The 13,946-nt window shown below is 56.5% G+C and overlaps 4 protein-coding genes across 4 annotated transcripts; 3 read left to right on the top strand and 1 right to left on the bottom strand.

The window, feature by feature from the left end:
• Nucleotides 1-561: 561 nt before the first annotated feature.
• On the top strand, nucleotides 562-1,299 carry F5144DRAFT_604077 (uncharacterized protein; the record flags this gene model as incomplete). Its single annotated transcript, XM_066791325.1, has 3 exons — nucleotides 562-953; nucleotides 1,023-1,121; nucleotides 1,185-1,299. 3 exons carry the CDS (start codon nucleotides 562-564, stop codon nucleotides 1,297-1,299), a joined length of 606 nt encoding a protein of 201 aa, XP_066641225.1.
• Nucleotides 1,300-2,655: 1,356 nt separating this feature from the next.
• On the top strand, nucleotides 2,656-5,547 carry F5144DRAFT_593975 (uncharacterized protein; the record flags this gene model as incomplete). The annotated part of the gene is made up of 2 exons (XM_066790518.1): nucleotides 2,656-4,998; nucleotides 5,401-5,547. 2 exons carry the CDS (start codon nucleotides 2,656-2,658, stop codon nucleotides 5,545-5,547), a joined length of 2,490 nt encoding a protein of 829 aa, XP_066641224.1.
• A 3,037-nt stretch (nucleotides 5,548-8,584) lies between these two features.
• F5144DRAFT_285721 (uncharacterized protein) lies at nucleotides 8,585-12,452 on the top strand. Its single transcript, XM_066783755.1, has 3 exons — nucleotides 8,585-8,689; nucleotides 8,841-8,919; nucleotides 9,005-12,452. The coding sequence occupies exons 1-3, from the start codon at nucleotides 8,683-8,685 to the stop codon at nucleotides 12,243-12,245; spliced, it is 3,327 nt and encodes a 1,108-aa protein (XP_066641223.1). The 5' UTR covers nucleotides 8,585-8,682; the 3' UTR covers nucleotides 12,246-12,452.
• Nucleotides 12,453-12,842: 390 nt separating this feature from the next.
• F5144DRAFT_631092 (dolichol phosphate-mannose biosynthesis regulatory protein) lies at nucleotides 12,843-13,866 on the bottom strand. Its single transcript, XM_066792447.1, has 3 exons — nucleotides 13,710-13,866; nucleotides 13,549-13,629; nucleotides 12,843-13,408 (listed from the first exon to the last, which is right to left on the bottom strand). Exons 1-3 carry the CDS (start codon nucleotides 13,710-13,712, stop codon nucleotides 13,190-13,192), a joined length of 303 nt encoding a protein of 100 aa, XP_066641222.1. The 5' UTR covers nucleotides 13,713-13,866; the 3' UTR covers nucleotides 12,843-13,189.
• Between the last annotated feature and the right edge of the window lie 80 nt (nucleotides 13,867-13,946).

Here is a 13,946-nt window from a genome sequence, read left to right as displayed (position 1 = left end):
AGGTTTGGCTGCTCTTGCTAGCTGGCTAATCTAGGTTGCGGTCTGCAAGACCGTTGAGAGGTCAGGGCTTACTTACACCTTGTCCTTGTCTGCGTTACCTTACCTTACTTACACCTTGCCTGATACCAGGGCTGGCTCGGCGTATCGAAATATTACCGCTTTCTATATAGCTTCCCGAACAATGCCCTCACCAGCTGGTCATGTTTAGTCCTACATCCAATATTCCAACCTCTCCTAAGCCCTGCTCCTCCCTCTGACTCGACACCAGTCAGTGGCTGTTGCACGAAGCATGACTGCCACGCCGCGCGGGCACCATCTCGAACTCGGATCGAGCAGTCACCCAAAGCCGTTGCTGCCACTTTCTTACTCGTGGCAAAGAACATGAAAAGGGGCAGAACCCAACCTCCTTCTCCCCGGTTTGAGGCCACAGAAGAGGCATCCGCTTCAACATCCACCTCACCGGCAACCACATCCACCCCCACCCCAACAATCACCACCTGGACGGCTGCCTCTTCGCCAACAACAACTATATCAACCGCCGCCCCCTCCCCCTCCCCCTCCATGACCACAACCACCACGGGAGCTGAGGAAGACGCAATCACCACCGCCGCCACCATGTACGAGTACGAACACATCATGACCTTCGACGAGCCCATGATGATGGGCTCGTCCTCCACCGCCGTCGCCACCACCGGCGGCAGCAGCTCAGGCTCGGGCTCGGGATCCGTCAAGAAGAAGAAGTCGATCAAGTCGGACGACTCGCTGTCGCTGCGCGGGCCCATGGAGGTTGATGGGTCCGTCAAGTCGATGGCGTCCGTGTCTTTTTCTGGGGATTTCTCCGTGCGTGATCGCATCGAGGCGTACGAGAATCTGGAGGTGGATGGGAATCTGAGCTGTGGAGGGAAAGTGAAGAGTATGGGGAATGTGAAGATTAGGGGGGCTGTTGTTTGCATGTGAGTAATTCTTGTTTTCTTCTTGCTGATGTTGTTTTGGATCATCCGCTGACTGAACTTTGAATACAGGGACAAAGTCAAGATCTTTGGCAAACTCAAGATCAAGGGGACCCTCGAGGTGCATGGGGACTTGGAAGTCTGGGGCAAGCTGACGATTGATGGGTATCTGTAAGTTCACCACGTTCTTCTTGGCTTCCATCATCGAAATAACAGACATCTAACTGGTAACAGGAAGTGCAGGACTCTGACGGCATATGCCTCGCTCACCACCGTCGGCGACCAATCCTGGTACGAGGTGGAAGAGGGCGAGAAGGTTCATGGCGCCAAGCTGGTACAACGGTACTGAGTGAGGGCTGACCATGGTGTTTCTTTTTTGGATTTTTGTTTCCACTTTGGTTATGTTTCTTGTCTCTTCTGTCTGGTGATGATACACGGGTTTACTGGGTTGGCGTTGGACACCACTGGGTTCTGTTAGGATGAATGATTTCTGTTTAGGGGTTCCTGTTTAGGTTGGGGTCTGGGTTCGGTTCTGATTTGGGTGTGGGTTTGGGTTTGGTTTGGGTTCGGGTTTGGGTTCGGGTTTGATCTTCGGGTTTTTGGGTTTTTGGGTCTTTGGGTCTTTGGGTCTTTGGGCTTTTGGGTTTCTTTCTTTTCTCTTCGTCTTTTTTGCTTTCTGTTATTCTCTCTCTTTCTGGGTCAGACTGAAACTCTAGACTTTGCATTTACACACTTGGTATGGGGTTTTACGGCTTGGAGGGACATCACTACAGGATAGGCTCACAGCCGTCTTTTTCTTCATGGTATGGAATCGAGTTGGGAGACATCAGTTTGGATACGCATGCAGGCTTCCTTCTTTTGGTTCATTAGACACTTAGATTTGCATCAGATAGATATCCACCACTCAGCACGATTCTATCATACCTACCCATGACCAAAACCGATACAGGTGGTTACCTAAATTCTTGAATCAACCTTTCGAGTCCTCAGAATCTGCCGACAACTTGTCTTCATCAATAATCTGCCTAGGAAAGCCCTAATCTACCTATACGAGCTTGTTGCCTATTCACGAAGCCCCGCTGTGATTCAGACCGGTGTGTTGTTGATATTGTCAGAGTCTCACAGTCGGATGAACTTTGAGGTCGACAAGTCAATACTCGCTTTATGATGACCCGAAGATCGGCACTGACAGCCTAAATAAAACGGGCCCATCTTTCGAGCAAACATTGAAAGAGGGGCCTTTTTGGCGAGGGAGAGCTTAAACGGTGGGGTTCCAGAAGGCTGAGACTGGCCCTGCTTGAGCCCCGTTGAGGCCAAACACTCCGCCCAGTTGAATTGCTGCAAGGTCGCTGAAAACCCTGGAACTGGGGGCCATGCAGCAGCGAAATGCAGCAATGATCCAGACTCTGGCCTGCCGAACGCAATGCAGCTCCGCCCCACCCCCCCTGTTAAAAACGTGGGGGCTTGTTGCCCCACCTGCCTGCCAGTGCCAATTGCTTGGCGCGACCTGCAGCCTCGCAACCGCGTTCCACATTCACCACCAGGCTGTCCATCGCGAGAAACCCTCTTGCGAGCGACAGCAAAGGGACGCGGAAATCACACCTTCTAACCGAGTCGCATTCATGGAAACTATATTGATTGAATGACGATAATAGCGGCATTATCCCACGACACACAGCGGGATAATTCGTCATAAAGAATCACCATGGCTACAGAGGACGTTGTCCGTCGAGACGTCATGGACGAGGCCATCTCCCCCCGGCAGCCGGCGCCCTCCATCGAACGGGCTATGCAGCCGGGGAGCCGTCTCAGCAACCCCCTCAACCATCTCGATATGCGCGCCGACCCCGACGCGCAAGCCACCGTTTCCGACTTTCTCGACTTTACCGAATACCTTCCCGCTGACATCGCCCGTTCCTTAACCCTGATCGGCAACCTCAGCGAAACCTACGTCAACAGCTCGTCTAAGCTGAACGACCTGAGCACCACCTGGGGAAACCTGCCAAGCATCCCGTCTGGCGACAAAACCGGCGCCGTTCGTCTGCGCGAAGAGATCGCCGACGACCTCCAACACGCTCTAAACTCTCGTGTTTATTCGCTCGCCGAGGCTCAGCGCATGACCGAGAATGTCCTCCGTCACTATGCCCGCGCCAAAACTATACTCGGGAAACTGTCGACGATGAAGGACAACTATTCCGCCGCTGAAGAGCAGAAGAGCCCGGTCATGACCAAGTCGCCCCAGATGTCGCGGGCCTCCAAAATAACAACACAGAACGACGGGCAAAAGGTGCGCAGACCTCGGGTCCCGCGAATCACTGTTCCGGGAGAGGTGCTTGCCCCTTACGACTTGAACTATGACGCATATACAACGGGGTCGGATAGCAGCTCAGGGGAAGAGGAGGAAGAGACCGAGGGTGTGACCCCTGCTCCGCATGCGCGCATCAAGTTGGTCAAGGGCGCGTCAAAAACCCCTAAGCCCGGCAGACCACCTCGGCCTGCGGGCTCTGTCGCAACACCCGGCACACCAGGAGCTGTCTTGCTATCTACAAGCGCCGCGATGGCGCAGCTGGCGCCTCCCCCCGTCAACGCTGTTGTCGGCGGGCCGGACGCGCCTTGGGGCCAACTCACACCGTATGAGCTAGCCAGGCTTAGGAAACGCATGAAAAAGAATGCCGCGTGGACCCCTAGTGATACCATGGTGGCGCGCGAGCTCAACGGGCTGGGACGAGGCGTGGATGCGTTTCGAGCCGCGAAGCAGAAAGCCGAAGAGGAAGGGGAGGTTTTCGAAGGCAAGATGCCCACCCCCGATGTCGACCCCGACACGGGCCAGACGCGGATGCCAGCCGGAGCACTGACGCTGGAAGCCCTGGCGTCGGATGAAAAGAACTTGAGCAATCGCGGGATGAAGCTCAACGAGGCCAAGAAACTCAAGAGAGAAATGCTGGCCAAAATGGCTGCCGAGGAAGCCGAGGAGTCCGCTAGGAGGTTCGACGCGATTGCTAGGACCTTAATGTCCGATCCTAACCAAGCCAATGCTCAGGATCAATCCAAGGCAGCCACCAAAGCAAAGGCCCAGAGGAAGCGCAAGCGTGATTCGGCCCCCGAGGCCGAGATAGAGAAGCCGGAGACGGTTGAGGGACAGCCGCAACAGCCCCAGCGGCCTCAACTGAAGCGGACAAAGACAGAAACTCCGGTCCCCCCTCCACTCCTAACGCCAGGCGGCTCACAGCTACCCCATGAGACCCCGACGCAACCCCCCCAACGAACTTCGAATGCGGGCATGCTCCATTCCACCACGCCGATCCCTCTCCCAATCCACAGCCAGGACCAGTCCATCACAGCAAAGTCTGCGACGCCGGCGGTCTCGGCAACGTCTCCAGCCAGCAGCTACGCCGGCCCCACCAGCGCACCCACACTGGCACCCGTCAAACTTCCGACGGCCGAAACCCCGATTCCCCCTCCGGTGATCTCGCCTAAGAAGTCCATGACACCGATCCTCCCCCCAACCAGGGAAACCCGCAAGACTCAGGCAGCGCGTGCGCAGGAGCAGCAGCAGCAGCTCGATGCCCGCGTAGCCCAAGTCATAGGCGACATTTCCCGCTCCACAAGCCCAGCAGCCACCCCTAAACCCGATCTTGACGCTGCCTCGGCCGTCACGCCCACCCCGGCCACCAGCAGCACAGTCACGCGCCGGCCTGTGTCCCGCGGCAAGACCACTAGTCAAGAGCCGCAGTCCTCCCTCGCCGCAGACCGCCCCCGGCGCGCTAGCACCGCCCGGAACACGCCTGCCCCCGACCGGACCGACCCACAGCAACAGCAGCCACCACAAACACAACATCAAAGAACAACCCCAACCCCCGCCCCAACCCTCGCCCCAGGCACACTCCCAGGCCCGGGCTCATTCACAGGCGCATCGGCAGCAGCCGCCGCCGCCGCCGCAGCAGCAGCAGCATCAGCGGCAGGCGGCGCGCGCCCCGCAGCCAACAAGCGCACCAAGCGGCCCGCCCCAGGCATCATCAGCCGGACCAACAGCGGCGGTAAGAGCGCCGTGGGCATGCGCAAGGCGGCGCCCCGCAAGAAGAGCGCTTCGGCACGGGCGGCGGGCAAGTCCGCCTCTGCTTCTGCGTCGGCGGCGGCTGTGAGGGCGGCGAATGCTGCTGCGGGTGGGGGTGCCGGTGTGGGGGGTGATGGTGGTGTGGGGGGGGAGGGGGTGCAGGAGGTGGAGGTGGATGATGAGGGCAATGTCATCGATCCGCATGAGGAACGGTATTGCCTGTGTAACCGTGTTAGTTTTGGGACTATGATCCAGTGCGATAACGGTGATGTGAGTGTTTCTTCTCCTTTTTGCCTTTCTTTTCTTCTCCCTTCTTCTGGTTTCTGGGGGTTAGGGGTTCCCTTTGAATCGCTGTTGTGGTGGTTGATGGTTGCTAACTGGAAGCGAAAACGGCAGAACTGCAAACTCGAGTGGTTCCATCTCGAGTGTGTCGGGCTGGCGGACATCCCCGCGCGCACCACGAAATGGTATTGCCCGGACTGCAGGAAGCTGCTCAATATCGGCGAGAAGGGCGAGGTCAGTGCCCGGGGGGTGAGGGCCTGACTTGCTTTGGCGTCCGGGTTGGAGTTGGCGTCGGAGTCGGAGTCGGGATCACACTCTGGCACCTACCTACCTGATGGGGGGGAGGGTTTGGAGTGAGTGAGTTTGGGGCCCGTTTTGCTTTCGCTTCTTGATACTTTTTCTTTTCTTCTTTTTTTGTCTTGTTTTACTCGCGTTACCCGCCTTTGCTCCTTTCTATGGGCTTGATACAGCCCTCGGGGGATCTAAGGGAGTATTTGGGGACGGTTATAGTTGAGGGTGTTGAAAGGCGGTTTTAGGGTCTGCGCCCCGGTATTGGGTGCGACACTTTGTGCATACGCGCTATGCAGGGGCTATTCATTGCTTGAACCTAAAGAGGGCATTCAGGGTTGTGGTGTATTTTGTTGGCGTTGAATGTTGTATGTGGTATTTTGTATGGAGTTCTGGCGGATGGCCATGGGAAGTGGGTGATACAGGCGTCGTTTGCATTGCTTGTTCTCTCCTCCGGAGAAGGTTGAAGGCTACCTACCTGGCCACCCCAAGTTACCAAGCGTGATTCAAATTCTACTTAGTTATCTTCCGCTGTGTTTTCCATTGACATGTGGCAGTTTGTTGTGGAGCACTCGCTCATGGACGGCTATGGAGGTGCGGAGGTCAAGCTCAAGCAGCGGGCAGGCAGGGGAGCTGGGTTAGACAACGTAATGATTGCGTACGATCTAGGATGGCACATCACATCGAACCAATAGTATGACAAGAACGCATGGTACAACTAGGTTGTTGCATGTGTGTTCGCTCGACAGGAGCCGTGCAAGAAACAAAAACGCACGCACGAAGGGTCCTCTCAGAACCGAAACTGTGAAGAACCCCGATCTCCAACCATCCCGGCTTGTCTCAACTCAGTTTCCCACATCTGCTGCCCATGGCCATGGCGGGCAACAACACCACCCTACAGGCACTCGACGCCCTCACGAAACGAGACATGAGTTCGAATTCGAATCTTGCTTCGGGTTCGCAGGCCATACCCGGCGGCGAATCCGGCTACGAACCGTTGTACCCCAACAACATACCCACAGACTCGGCCATCAAGAGCTTCATCGCCAACTTCTTCGAGGTCTCGGATGACCCGGGTTGGAATGACGAGTGGGTCGGGTTCTTCGACGAGAACGCGACGGTTATTATTGGAAATGATGTAGCCAAGGGGAAAGAAGGTTAGTATTTTATTTTCTAACTACCTAGGTCTCCCCTTTAAGATGGTTACTGTAATAGTATCTAGTCTTGATATGGTTGGCTAATTTAATCTGGTATTCTTGCTAGAGATTCGCAAACTCAGAGAACGCATGTGGAAAGATGTCAAGGCACGAAAGCACCGGTTGGTGAAAGTATTCCCGGCCAGTTTCTCAAACGATCGGTCAGCTGTGGTGTTGATGAACCAGGCCGAGTATATGTTGTTTGGGGCGGTGGCGTACAGGATGAGAGATGATACAAAGGAGGATGCAGTGGCTGGGTGGGCTGGGCATGCGCAACTGGTGAGGGATGGAGTGACTGCGCCGTGGCGATTGGGGTTTTATCGTGTATATATCCAGAGGTGAGCGATAAAACAGTGTTGGGCGGCAAAAGGTATCTGATCGAAGAGTCCGTTTAGCCATCATCCAAGTTGTGCCCCAAGTGTAGATGCCGATGAAACCTCCGACTAGAAGCACGAAAAGAAACCGGAAGCCAGCTTCCTATTTTACTAAGTTTCTCTTATCTGGTTTCTTTGCTCGGTTTCCTTCCACTCTTTCTCTTTTCTTGCTTCCTCTACTTTCTTTTTTTCCTTAGTTCCTTGCCCCCCTCTCGAGTTCGGCTTTTTTTGGCCACAGGGTCGGGTGGTCTGTCATGTAGTCAGGTGGCCTTCATGTGACCTCCGGTTTGTTCTCTCGACTTAGAGGTGCAGTCTGGCGGCGGGGAATGACGTGTTGGCTCTAGGGGGCGCGGGGTGACGGGGAGTGACCCTGATGCAACTCTACCGACTCATCCGGCGAGATCATGCCTATCTCCAAAGGATCATCTTTCCGGAACCGAATCTCCGGGAGATAGACGTCTAGTGTCGACATTTAGCGGTGTTTCTACGTAGAGTGGTAGAGTTACAGCTCACACTGACCGAGGTCATTGGTGAGGAAGGTCAGGCCCCTCGCCGCGCCACGAAACCTTGATGGATGGCCTCGCGACAGGAATGACGTAAGTTGCCGTGGAAATGAGGCCTGGAAATCAACGGCCCCAGAGCCGAGACGGCGCTGTCCTGCGACTAGAATAGTCCGATGGCTTCCCATGACTCCCTAGCCGACACGTGTTGGCTTCTGGTATACACCTTGCGCGAGCCAACTGTTTATTGCGAGAAGTGTTCTCAACGAAACAACAACTTACTATCACCGCTCGACGAAAACAGCGACAATCAGCCCCGCTAGACCCTGATAGCTGATGCTTGTCTGGAGATCATGCACCCGCGCTATTCCGTTCACAGCTGAAAGACCCCCAACAGAGAGCGGGCTGCTGGTGCAGAAAGGCCCCACTAGCCCTGTGACCCCAGCTTGCCCAGGAACGAACCCCTCCCGGTCTTGCCTTCTTGGGCCCGCGTCCTGCAGCCAGCCCCGCCTCAACGCGACAACCTAGGCGGTTGCACCTGTCAATCCCCCCCCCCAGCGGCTTCGCTCCGAGTCACAGCAGCCAGCAGCCAGCAGCAACCTTACACCGGCCTGTTGACGCATCCATCACTATCCCGCCATTTCTCTTTGAAACAACAACTTTGCACTTACTATTGTCAATAACGAACCAAACAGACCAACTCTTCTTTTCTTTACACGTTCTGCATACTCGGCGTTTTTTGTTTCTTCTTGGTATTAGAAGAACCCCCCTTTTCCACTTAGGCAGTGCCTTTAGAATTACCGCTCCTTTGTCCCAAACGACATCGATTCCGCGCATATAGCCCGACAAACCGGGCTTCCCATCTCTGTTCTACAACCGACCGCAAACATATTATAGCCGCTTTATTTGCCGTCGAACACATAGACCTCATCCCGATACCGCTTCCTCGTTGACACCGCTTTCAGCCCAAAGCCGGACTGACGCTGCTCCTTTCTCTCGGGCAGGCCGCTGCTCGTCTTCCTCCCCTGGTTGCCATTCATGCCGGGTATGTTTGGCCCTTTCATCAGGCTTTCAACCTTCTCCAGCACCCCAGCAGCGCCCCGGGAGTCTTACTCTGCTTGAACAACATCTACAGTGACTTGAAAGCGGTCTCTATGTTTCGGGAACTGCCGGGCTGACCTGCTATCTTGCAATAGGCTCCAAGAAGGACCGGAAGAATGGCAAAGAAGGCGGTGGCGTGGTCGCAGCGGTGACAAAACATGGTGCTAAGTTCTCGTAGGTTCTCTCGTCCCCTTCATGGAGTACCCCCCCGCTAGCTTACCGCCTCGTCTTGGGATCTTGTCACTAACCCACGTCACAGCAACGGGACCACCACCCAGGATTCTTCTTCCAACCCTTCGCCTATTATCACTCCAGAGATGAATCCTTCAAGCCTGTCGTCGAACGATAACCACATTACCTCGCCGATGCTGGACGCTGTTTCATCGACCTCTTACGCAACAAGCAACTCGCCGCGCACAAGAGAATGGGCAAGAGGGCTTGGTGCAGGCATGGCTGGGTCTCCAGGAAACCTCATCAACCTGGCCGGGGAGTCGCCTCCCACGGCACCCTCCTCATATGAGGATACGCGCGGTATGCGGTCCGGCTGGTCCTCGCCGAGGCCGGCTGTTGGTTACCATCCAGCCTCGGCTTCTCCGCCAATTGCTGGCCGCCGGCCGCTTAGTTTCCACCTGGACAACCAATACTCCCCCCCAGACTCCCATCTCCATCTCGCCGCAGCGGCGGCGAGACGCAGCTCGATGCACTCGCACTACACCCAGGCTAGGGCTGTTTCGAATCCGCCGCTTCCGCATCAACCGCAGCCGCACTTTTACGGCGTGCCTGCTCTTGATCTTGATATGCAGCAACAGTCTGGCATGAATGCAGGCGAGAAGGGCTATTATTTTGGCTTTGATACTCTCTCACCGCATGATGCTGATCGCGCCCCTGGAAAGGACAGCGTGGTCCTAGCCGGGTATGAGGGAGGGCTCGAGGTATTCTCGGTTGGAAAACGGGGCCTCGAGACCGCTGCCAGTCTAAAAGGACTGCGCGGGGGCGTGTATCACGCCAAGGTTCTGCCGTGGACACCCGAGCACTCGGAGCTGTTCCCTCTGGTTGCGGTAGTCATCCATGGCCCGACCATCCCGGTGCCGCTGCCGGAAGTCAACGTCGAAGGGGACTACGATGCGGTTTCTGCCGACAGGTCCGAGGCTATGAGTAACGCTAGCCCGGATCCTGCAGCCAGGAATATTGGCAACCGGATTGCCCTTGGCTACGTCGAGTCGTACCAGACAACCGTCGAGGTGTTCTCGCTGAAAACTGGCCGCCAGGTGAGCGTTCTTCTTGAGGCGCCTAAGATACCCCTCAAGTCGCCCATCACAAGCCCGAGCTTCAAGGCTCCTTCACCGAGCGGCGCATTCCATGTGCATGCCGATGGCGGCAACGTCGTTGTATCGTCTGGCGTTACGGGCGAGTGCTGGATCTACCGCCAGGCACCAGCCGCCGACGAGCACTTGCCTCACTTCTACTGTCACGGTAAGGTTTGGACGACACTCCAGCAACCACTCAAGGGGGAGGCGGCTCCGGAGCCCGAGAGAGGCCGTTCTCCTGCTCCTCCACGCCCCCGGCCGCAAGTTGCGATCCTCAGCGTCAGCGGCAGATGGATTGCTTACTGCCCTGCCACACCGTCCTCTCAGATTGCTTTGAGAGCGTCCGTCCCTGTACCCGTCGTCGGCCGTGCTCCCGGCGTGGCGTCTGTGACGCCACCGCAGCTGCCGCCCGCCGCTGCCGAACTCGACCTTCCCCTTCCCGAGAGTGTCATGAACAAGATCATGAGGGATGCCACCCAGGAGCTGATTCAGGGTGCGAAATGGGTTGGCAAGCAGGGTTGGCAGGCTTGGAACAATTATTGGAACCCGCAGACGAATCAGTCACCACAGTCACCAACCCTCGCCCCCCAAGGCTGGGGAGGAGCAGGTAGTGTGCGGCCGGATCCCTCGCAGTTCCCACCGACTCATGGGACAGTTTCCCAGCCGATCGTGAAGGAGCCAGGCCTGGTCTCGATTCTAGATATTGAGAGTCTCAGCTCCTCGGCAAACCCGCATCCGGTTACCACATTTGCCATCCCTCATGGCTGCAGCTTTCTTTCGTTTTCGCCGTCTGGCCTTGCTCTGTTTAGTGCGAGCAGCAAAGGCGACGTCCAGAGCGTATGGGATTTGATGCGTATTCAGTACACAAAGTCCTCGCCTCTACAGGCTATCGGGTCGCCTTCTGGCGGCCCGCGGGTGCGCCAGATTGCCCAGTTCTCCCGTATGACTGTGGCACGCATTGTCGAGGTCGCCTGGGCACGTCCGAATGGCGAGCGTCTGGCGATGGTCACAGAGCGAGGCACCGTCCACTTATTGGATCTACCGTCAAGCGCCTTTACATGGCCTCCACCCCGCCGCCGGAGAACCCAAGAAGTTCAGGCTGCGGCCCCGGAAGCTCCAGCTACGGCAGCTTCGATTGCGTCAAATGCACTAAGCTCCGTTCGCGATGTCGCGCGCCCGCTCATCAATCGCCAGCGTAGGAGCAACTCCAACGCGCCGCCGGCCACAGGCTCAGCCATCGGTGAGTATGCCACGCATGGCGGGAAGGTCATCGCTGCCAGTATCAGCCATTCGCTGGGAAAGACTGGCAACGCAATCAGCCAGCTTCGCCACACGGGGGAGAACAGAGTCTCGCTTCCTCACTCGACCTCCCTACCCGAGCCGTCGTGCGTGCTCTGGGTTTCTAAGAAGACAAGCCACTCACTCTTCGTCCTGGGCGGCGGCCTCGTTCGGATGTTTTCGACTAAGAGAAGAATCACATCCTCGGGTGCCAACAGGCGTACGCAGCGTCTCTCGCGATACAAAGACTTCCGGGTCCCATTGTTGCCGGACGACGTCCTGTCCCCGCTAGTGAAGAACATGCTTGATCCTGATGAGTACCTGGATATTGAGCATCTGGATGCCGGTACCAACACCATGGTTCTCAACCAGCCCAGGTCACGGGCACGCGTCCATGACCCGAGCGCCGAGTCTTCCATTCCTCAAGCGGAAATAGAGTCTAGCGCGCCCTACCAGCCGTTCCACACTGACAAGCGGGTGGGGTTGTATGAGTTCGAGGTGCCTCAACAAGAGATGGCCCTCACTGCTCTCATGGCAGCAACTTCGCTAGACGAGACCGCATCAGAAGCCACCTCGCGCCGGAAGAAGGGAGCTCGGCCGTCCCAAACCCAAAGTGGCGCGTCGACTCCTGCGGGATCCTCTGATGCTTGGGCTTTCGGCCAGGCGATGGAGGCAACTAAGCTCGACCTCGGCATACCCCAACTTCCAGAAGACGATTCGTTCAACCCGCCACTTGATGCCTCGCGCGCACTCCCGGCGTCTGCCATGGAAAGGATCCTACAGCGGACCGGGGATGCCGACGCGCAGATTGTGGTCACGACGCGCCGGAGGCGGGGCCCGGCGCTCACGCCGGACGATGATGGGTTCTTTGAGGACGATTGCGAGGTGCTTGATTTTGCGGACCAGAGGGTCTAAGGGGTTGCCCCGGTTCCGTTCTGGGGCGTTTCACATGCATGTTTTATTTGCCCTGGTGCCCTTTTGCGTTCACTTGGTACGCGTTACGCACTGGACGCTCGAACCTACCAACTCAACACACGAGTGCGTTATGCTATGGACCCCATTCATTATGGAGAGACGATGATGAGTATTGGATTATCTGGGCACTTTCACTGCATTGGCATTGGGCAGGTATCGTACCCTGAGGGTAGTCGTTGGAGGTCGTTGAAGTCGTCTCACTCCACTCCGCTGTTTGGGTTTTGGCGCCTGGATTCTGCCAGGGTTGGGTCAGTTCGGATTGGGTTACCGGGATTCTTGCTGCTTGATTGCTGTTCTCGGGCGGGTTTGACCGTTGGCGAGTATGGTGCAGCGGCCGAGGCTGGTCTGGCTGATTTAATAGCGGATGTTGAATAGGGGAAGTAGATACCTTAGATACCTATCAAGTGTATGCATGTGCCTGGCTCGCGTCTGTGAGTAGTGATGGAGGATAGGAGATAATAATTCCAGGCACAGCTCAAAGCGGAGAACAATGTTAGCGTAATCTTGGTGTCCATCAACTGGACGACATCATGCAGTCCCTTTGATAGGAGAGCCGTTCGAGGGAGTTGGTGGTTTATGTTTTTATTCGTCGAGCGTTCTTACACCGGGTTCCCTCGTCGCCCATCGTCCTCCATCCCAACAACCCCTTAGTTATAGCTCCCACCGCCAGAATTAACACCAGATATCATGAACAGACACATGCGCGCCAGCCCACCCACAACCCCAGCCATCCATGAACAGAACCCTCTTAAAGTAGTACACCTTTTTTTTCTTCTTGTTGTTTCCCCCAACTTGCATAAATAGCCAGTCCCCTTAAATCCATCCCCTCCCCAAAAACCTCCCCCCTACCGAGCCCGACACGCCTCAAAACCCCAATCAATCAATCAAGCCTTCTTCTTGCCCGCCGCCCCCGACGCCCCACCAGCAGCAGCGGCCGCCGCCTTGGCCTTGGCCGCCTTCTTGCGGTTGCTGCGGATCATCACCACGCTGAGGAAGGAGCCTACCACCGCGCACCCGAGGAGGACGAGGATCACGGGGATGCGGATCGCCCACACGCGGGGGGGGAAGAAGTTCTGGAGGGGGTGGTCGGAGTCGACGAAGGGCTGTTTGTTTTTGAAGGGGGGGGGGTTAGTGGTTGGTTGGTTGGTGGTTGTGGAAAAGGGGGAGTTGGGGGTTGGGGGTTGGGAGGGAGGGATGGGTGGGTGGTGAAAGGGGGGTATAAGGTTGGGAGGGTGGTGCTTACCATCAACAGGGTCCAGATGGTGTAGTAGAGGAAGACAACCGACGAGGCCACGAGCATGGCGAGGCCGACGAGTTTGTCGAGCTGTGGTTTGGGTGGATTGGTTAGTTGCGCTGGTTCTATTTCATGCTTTGTGGTGGGATTGTTGGAAGTTGTGAGCTCACCATTGTTAAATGAGTGTTGGAAGGGTTGGATTGATGGTTCGGAGGTGTTGTTGCGAGCGCGATTTCAAGATGGGCGGGCAATGGTTGGTGGTGGATTACAGATTACCTACATGGCCTGAATGAAGCTCATCCAGGTCCCGCGACAACTGACTTGCGCCACGGTGACCTTCCGCCAAAAATGTAGTCAGGGGTTCGCGTTAGCGCGTTCAGCCGCTAGACCCCGGCAGGCAATACGCC

The sequence above is a fragment of the Chaetomium tenue genome (genome assembly GCF_020726465.1).
Source record: "Chaetomium tenue strain MPI-SDFR-AT-0079 chromosome Unknown F5144scaffold_5, whole genome shotgun sequence".
NCBI classification, from domain to species: Eukaryota; Fungi; Ascomycota; class Sordariomycetes; order Sordariales; family Chaetomiaceae; genus Chaetomium; species Chaetomium tenue.
This window is presented reverse-complemented; position numbering and strand designations above follow the sequence as displayed.

Excerpts from the sequence above, each read along its gene's own strand:
- F5144DRAFT_285721 (XM_066783755.1), top strand. Across the intron at positions 8,920-9,004 it reads AAACATGGTGCTAAGTTCTC|CAACGGGACCACCACCCAGG; the intron begins GTAGGTTCTCTC and ends CCCACGTCACAG.
- F5144DRAFT_631092 (XM_066792447.1), bottom strand. Across the intron at positions 13,409-13,548 it reads CCATCTGGACCCTGTTGATG|CCCTTCGTCGACTCCGACCA; the intron begins GTAAGCACCACC and ends AAAAACAAACAG.